We start from the raw sequence: 7,753 nt of genomic DNA, 5'->3' as shown, positions 1-7,753 counted from the left end.
GTAAACTGTGGTGGACAGTTTTTACCAGCTGCAACAGTGTGAGGCAGGTACTGTTTTCACCTCGTGTGTCATCATGACAAAATGTGGTCCTGGAGACACCTTTTGTAGTGGGAACATCACAGAGACAGTTTGAGGACTTTGGCAGGTGTTTACTTGTCCGTCTGTCTGTCTCTGGTCAGATTTATTCCATGGTTGAGCCACAACTGTGAAAAATACAGTCACAAAACGTGGTGTCTCACACCGGGAGTGGAGTTGAGATCAAAATGAAGGCTGAGTTTAAAGACTGGTTGGTGGAGTACTCATGTAATAATGTAGTAATAACTACTGAGTTCTAGGTCTGAGCAATTATTTTGGCAGAGATTGGGAGTCATGATTTCAGTTGGAGTGATTGTTTTTTTTCCATTTCATTTTCACAGAAAATTCTTTAAAAATAATGACAGCGTGATTTTTGTTGGGGCTTGTATCAAGAGATGCAAGTTTTCCTTTGTTCCCGCTGCTATTCAGTTGTTAAATAGTAGATAGTATTTTATTGTTGTCTGGAGATCAATTATTTGCACAGACCGCTTACTTGACTTCTGCACTTTGACCTTGATGAATGAACTCTGACCGTTATGCCGCACTGTCTGCTGATGTCCGTAAGGCTGCCAATCAATTTCCCTGTAAGGGACAATAAAGATACTTTGAACTTTGAATGTTGTGACACATTTATAAAAAATATCTTTATTAGCAGCTGTGATTTGGATATTGCACTTGGCCATACTGCGATTTCAATGTATATATTTGGATTAATTGTGCAGCCTTACTGAGTATTCACGGGTCAGAACATCAGCATGCTGATGTTGAAGACGGTCTCTAGTTCGTCTGTGTTTTGGTCCAGACCCATAAGCTTGTGTTTCTTGCACCGTTGGACTTCTGTCAGTGATGTTGCCCAGTCCCAGGTCAGTACAATGTTATTATTACTGACACAAATAATAACGAATAAAAACTATGAAAAGAAGATTCAAGCTCTAACAAACATGACAGAGTAAATTACCACGAGGTGTCTGAAAAGATTCTGTCTTTGTCACACTCACACAGCTGATGGAAGGTGTAGGTAGCTTTAGGGTGTTGAGGTATTGTTGATCAGCCCCCCCCCCCCCCCCCCCCCCCCCCCCCAGGTTCTGCACCACACCGTTAAACCCCCCCCCCCCCCCCCTCCAGTTATTGTGCAGTATTTGTACATTGGTCCTGATACCGTCCAGTCTGCTCAGTGGCACTGCATGGACTCAGCCTGTGGCTCAGGTATTGTAAAGGGTACAGACGTGTATACGGGTGTCACTGCGGTCAGTGTGTAGCCTGGCTTCCTGATTGGTTATCTAAGTGTTGACGGTAGCGGACCTCGACAACATGATTATGGCGGACCAAACTGGTGGACACAAGCAAAGCTGGAGCTCGACTTTACGTGGGTGGCTTTACAGTGAGCCGGTGATAGACGATCAACTGTGACGGTTCTGCGATGGCGACACCGAAGACGCACACATTCAGGTTCAGGGCATGCGGCAGAACTCCTCTCTGGACACACAAAAACGACTTGACCCGAGTTTGACTTGTTTGGTTCTTATTCTACAAAATGACGAGAGTTTGCGTTACTTCAGGTTCGTCTAGAGGTCGAGGTAAAGCAAAACACTAACATGGTCTTGGAGTTGCACTGCCTGAAATGTATGAGAGATTGAATATAATGGTCACTTTCCAAAACCAATACTTTGTTCCACATCTCTCAGGCAACGCCACACTAATAACAGCAATGTCCTCAAAACTCATCACAAATTCCATTTCTGTGTATTATTCTACTTCTGCAGAATAATAACCCAGATTTTAGGGTAAATACTGATTTTTTTTTTTTTTTGTTAGATGCCTAGTAGGGGAATTTCTCCATCCCTCCTTTGGATTTTCATCAAATTGGTTTCTCGCTGGAGTAAGCTCGGCTGACAGTCTTCCTGTAACTAATATTTTGCACAACAAACTTCTGCCAGGGGCCACATGTATAATTGAATCCTTGGCTTGTCCATCTCAGACGAGAGCCTCCACGACACAAAGCCAAACCTGTTCACTTGGTACACAGATGTTGAAAACAACGGGGGTCGCTTCAGTCCATCGGAGGCTGTTAGGTCCAGCTCAGTTAACCCACTTCTAATCTACAGCACATACAGACAGTCCCCACAGTGCTCCATGTGGACATGTAAGTTCTGTTTTTTTTTGTTTGTTTTTTTTTATGTTTGTTTTTTTAAACTTATTTTATATACTCTCTTTTTAGCAATAATATTCAGTGGTATTTACATTTGAAATGCTCTTACATACAGTCAAACATTGTTTCTTTTTCGTTTAATTGACATCTTATAAAACAACTGTAATCTTTGACATTATTCATGATCTATTATTGAACATCACACAGTATAAAAGTGCATTCCAGCTGAAAACTCCAGCTCATTTGCATCCTGACCTTTAACGAGAACAAAAAGCCCATCGAGGGGAATGTCTGCGGCTTTGCTCCCCTATTATTTCATTACGGATCTGTGGAAATTTTCATTTGGGGCGGCGCGAGCGCTCAAAGTGAGACCAGATTGTCGTTTTATATATTTTATATTATTTTTTGTTTTCAAAAATCATGCACACTTTGTCCTCGAGATGTGTCAAATTAGACTACGGTGGGGTGGGGGCGGGGGGTGGGGGGTGGTGGAGGGACTACCCATTAAAAAAATAGGAGACTTTTTCCATAATAAAAACATTTAATAATAGAGTCATCATTACTCCATATAGTGGATGAAATACTCGTGAATGGTTTTGCTTTTATAATTTACTGTAGTACAATCAAAGCCTCGTGGTGTTCATCAGTTGTTTTTGTGTCTGTGTGTGAGTGTGGATCTTTGTAAACATACCAACAGTCAACTACAAAAAGGCAGGGAGATGAGAGAGTGGTGGGGTAGGGTGGGTGGGTGGTGGGGGGGTAGGTTGGTGGCGGTAGGGGGGCGGTGGGGAGGGGATCCCTTAATCATTTACATTTTTCACAATGTCTGTTTTCCTTGTGGGCTGAGAGGAGGGAGAATCTTTTGCAGGATTTAAATGATTCATCATTTTCATTTGGAATGAAATAGTGAGCTGAATAATTCACTTTTCTGCCACTGCAGATGGAATAAAAAGTAACTGTTTCTGTACAATCGTCTCACTTCCCCCGACCGTTTCTCTCTCTATACATCCTTCTCCGGTCCCATTCACTTCATCTTCAAATATATGTTTCGTCCCCTGTGTGTTAAACCCTACTTTCTAAACTTCCCTGTGAGATGTTTACTCCTGCACAGTGTCCCGAAAACTAATGTCGCAGCTTGTGTATCATCAGTCACCGGGCTCGTCATTAAATCGTCTCGTGCATGCGATGATTTCTCCCTGCCGCTCTTCCTCCGTCTTTGTTAAATATGCACACACGTGCACTCACGCACGCCCAGAGTGCACGCAGGGCAGACCAGCGCGCACGACGAGAAACGCCTTCCCCTCTTGTTTCCTGCTGTTTCTCATTCCATACGTGAGAGTTGAATTAAATCGAGTCTTGGATGTTTGGGTTGTTTTTCTTTGTCCAAAGCGTTTAACAAATTGTTGCTGCCCTGAGCAGAAGCAGCCTCTGCATTGTCTCAGTATCTGTGCTCAACCATATCAGCGTTTCAACACTTATTGCTTTAAATTACATCAATCACTCCCTCCCCTGCCCTCGCATTCTCCATCCTCCCTGGGCTCATTTTTCTCTGTCTCTTTTTATTACTTTGCCTCTTCATCTTTCTCCCCTTTAACTTCTCTTCACATTATTCTAACTCTGGTTGCCTTTTCATCATCCTCCTATTCCCTCCCTTCTTCTCTTACCCCCTTTGCCCCTATTTGTCTCATTTTCATTTCTTCCTCAGTCTTTCCCCTCTTCTCCAGCCTGCTCTCCTCTCTCTTTTTTCTCTTTCTTCTCTGGATCGTCTTTCTTTTCTTTCTCCTTTTTGGCACCCTCTTCATCATTTTCCTTCTCTTCCCTCTCTTTCTCCCTATCTTTGAAGAGTTGGGCTAATTTCTGGAACTGGGGGCCCCACTCTTCCAGCCCTGCCCCCCAATCCTCCTTCTCTGCATCCTTCTCCCCTTCGCTCTCCAGCGAGCTGAGGGATCCGGCCCTGGACCCTGTGCCCTCCAGGCCGTACACCTGCACAGAGTCATACGGCGGCTGTGAAGGGTCAAAAGTGACCTGGGCAAGACGCAGACGTAGGAACTCACCCACCCTTAGTGCCAAGGAGGGACCCCCGGGCCCTGGCGGCCCTCTTGCTGCCTCCATTCCTGGAACCCAACTGGCCCCGAAGCCCATGACTCCGCCGTACGCTCCTCGAGGTTGCCCCGGGAAGGGCAAAAGCTGCGGGGTCATATCCCTCCTGCCCAAAACATACCCCCCCAGACCCACCCGATCACGCCAGTCCCCAATAAAGCCAGCTGCTTCTGAGTAGACAGATGGAGTCCCGGTCAGTGATATCCCTCCGCCCTCCCTGTCTGGCCTCGCCACAACAAAGTTGCTCCCCATCTCCAGTCCTCCTCTCCCTAAGCTGCCGGGGTAGTCCCTCTGTCCAGACACCTCCCCCTGCAGCATAGTGGCGTAGTTGCGTCCACTGGCAGGTTGCTGTTGTCCATCTGCGGAGGCGCCCCCGCTTCCATTTCCACCTCCTCCTCCACCACCACCACCACCTCCTCCTCCACCACCTCCCACTCCGCTGGAGTCGGACTCTGCTTGGCCAGAGCTTGTGCGTTTTGGGGACAAGCCGGTGCGGGAGGCCCTGCGTCCCGCCAGGGGGAGGGTAGCCGAGTCGCTCGCCCAGCCTCCTGCCCCGTGACCCTGGCCGATCATGGAGCCGGACCGGGTCATGACGAGATTATGCTCCCGGGGTAAAGTCTCCGACTGCACCTGGAGGGAACGTAGGCGAGCACGAGTGGTTTCAGTTTGGGGCTGGGGGAGGGAGTGGTACTGTTAGGTTTGGTTACAATAACACGAAAATGGGATGAGAACAATTTGCCCAAAGCAGGAGGGATAATTTAATAAGAGGCATAATAAAAGCAGAGAGATGGGGGGTGGGGGTGGGGGTGGGGGCGGTGACATAGTTCACCAAATGGAGGAGAAGCAGGAGATGGCGGAGATAAAACATGAGAGGAAGGAGAGACAGACAATGAGAAGTGGAAGAAAAGCATAGTTGGAAGAAGCCATAGATATTAACTGAACACTAGAATGAGCTAACACTGCACTGTGAGCGGGAGATGGAGAGGGAAGTGATCGAGAGATAAAATATTTGAAAATTAAATAAAGAACAGGCCGGAGCGTCTTGCTATGGCCTAATAAATAAAACAAAACACAGAAAAGATAATGAACAGCAGGATATAAATGTGCTGATATGTCTGAATCATCATCTTCCCCCAGCATTGTCCTGGACGTTTCTGCTACCCAACAAAGATTAACAAATATTATGGTGTTGCAAACGCTACAATAATATCATACAGCAGGTTGAAAGCAAACTTAATCATTATTTTATATTTGTTTAATTACTTAGGTACTTACTGGTTTGCTTATTTAATTGAATAATTAAGTCATTCATTCAACTTTAATGTTTTCTCCAGTGCAGCCATCTATCATTAATCAAGTCATTTATTCAATTTTAATCCATTATTCAAAGCGACATCTATCACTTTTTCTCCTTCCAGAAACACTGAGCCGTCCGACCATCCGTGTATCAGACTGTGCTGCTGCTCAGGATTCATTCATGTGGCAGTTTCACACCGAAGGGACCAGAATGCATTATCTGCACCACGTAGACTGAAGGAGGAAGATCATTACCTAAAGTATCACCACCCTACAAAACAGCTGCAGGCAACACTGTGATGTAAACAATCATCTTCCCATTGGCCCGGGAGACTCATAGTGGAGAGTGACATGCTGTGACTCTAGTTTTCTCTACAGTGAAATTTTCACCATCGTAACTTCTACCTACTATAAATGCCAGAATGCTATTGGATGCTTTGCTATGGTGGTCGGCGTATTTGGGATCAAAGTTTAATGGAGTGCTGCAGGAATGAGTCTTAAAACCCAGAAATGAGCATTTTAGCACTTCTGGTTTCGTTGTCTACAGGTCTGTGGGTAAAACAAACTCAAGACATTTTCACGTTTTATTCTACGACATATCAAATACATCAGTAAATAAGCTGGGTGTGATTTCTTTAAAACTTTTACGTCTCTTAAAAAAAGGGGCGGTTGCTAACAGGGGGCTAAATGAGACTACAGAGGTTTTCGGGGACGCTAAACACCGTCACCGGTCCACCTGTAGAGCCTCGTTGTGTTTCTACTCTTCACTTCACCGCTTTTGCAAACTATCATTAACTTTGCAGGATGAAAGGTTTTTGTGGAAGAGGAAAGAGCTAAATCAAACTACAAGCTGGAAGTTTAGTTGTACTGGTGTAGTACTTTTTGTCAAGTGTAACCAGGGTGATGCTAACTGCTAACTAACAGTACGAATATACGTCATCCCTGCTGCACTCTGTTTAGTCGGGCCTTGGATTGCATACGCTGCTGTTACTGCAGCTGTGAGGACGGTGGAACCGGCCTTTCGCTGTAAAGGAAGGCAGGGGTTAGCGTGATCCTTACCCAGTCTGCATCTTGACTGTGGTTCACTTTGTCCTCGTTGCTCCCCTCTGTGCAGTTGCTCGCAGTTCTTGTCCCTCCTCCTCCTCTCTCCTGGCTGTCACTCGTCCTCGGCGTTCCTCCGTCTGACGTGCTCTGGGGCGCGGTCCCGTCGCGGCTTCCCGTGCGACTCCCCGTTCGGCTTCCGTTGCTGAGGTCCGTGGGGGCTATGTAAACCGCCCCAGACTCCATCGGCCCCACCATGGCCCCCTGGTTCTGGATGACCAGGGAGTGGTCCGGCTGGCCTCCGGGAAAGCGGTACCCAAGCTCAGCCAGGCCCGGTTCAAATGTCCCGCCTGGTGCGCGCCGGAGAACAGGTAAAGTGTGGCTGCTGTAACACAGGCGACCATAGAGGGGTCCTCCCGGTCCTGAGTAGTTGTGATCCACACCTGGGTTCTGAGCCCAGCTGTAGGTGCGCGCTTTCTCTTGGCCACGTTGTGTGTAACGTCTGTAAGACACAAGACATTCAACTTGGGTCAGTTGTGCTATTTTTGAAGGATTCTTTACTTTATTTGACAGAAGAGAGACGGGAAATGAAGGTCTGATACGTGTCTTAACTTGCTGCCCACACCATCTCTGGGGGAGTATTTTTGAGACCATGGTTTGTGATGTTTGTGATGTCCACATTAAATTTTTTTATTTATAAGGTATTTCTTGAGTGTTTTTGTGTGTTTCAGCGATTTAGTTTTCACTTCCATTAAGTTGGAGGACTTTTGTAAAAAGAATTTATAAAAAAAAAAGGAGTCAAAACTGATCCAGCAGAGGCCAAGACATTGTGGTTTTCAGACCCTGGTATGAAGATGAAATTACAAACTGTTGTAATGCCAGTGTTCTGTCTCCAAAAAGCCAATCCGAGATAAGCCTGACAGGAACATTAGGGTTACTTTCTCAGACTCCCTCCAGAGCCACAGACGATTTTATACAACTGCTACTCATGACAAGCAAACAGAAATTCATGTGTCTCTGTAAGATCTTACCAATGCAATACACCACAAGCTTCAAAGCTACCCTAAAGCTCAACTATCCACTCCTCTGTGA

General features: G+C 46.0%; 1 protein-coding gene across 1 annotated transcript in view; it reads right to left on the bottom strand.

Moving 5' to 3' along the window:
• Positions 1–1,197: 1,197 nt before the first annotated feature.
• LOC130178997 (uncharacterized) overlaps positions 1,198–7,753 on the bottom strand; it is a 141,283-nt gene continuing 134,727 nt past the window's right edge. Inside the window, exons 13-14 of the mRNA XM_056391689.1 lie at positions 6,680–7,163; positions 1,198–4,996 (exon numbers count right to left, since the gene is read on the bottom strand). Of these exons, the coding sequence (XP_056247664.1) occupies positions 3,926–4,996; positions 6,680–7,163 (1,555 nt within the window). The 3' untranslated portion in view covers positions 1,198–3,925. The remainder of the gene's footprint in view (positions 4,997–6,679; positions 7,164–7,753) is intronic.

This window comes from Seriola aureovittata, chromosome 12 (assembly GCF_021018895.1).
Source record: "Seriola aureovittata isolate HTS-2021-v1 ecotype China chromosome 12, ASM2101889v1, whole genome shotgun sequence".
Taxonomy (NCBI): Eukaryota; Metazoa; Chordata; class Actinopteri; order Carangiformes; family Carangidae; genus Seriola; species Seriola aureovittata.
Note: the sequence above shows the minus strand (reverse complement) of the source record. Positions and strands in the feature narration are given on the sequence as shown.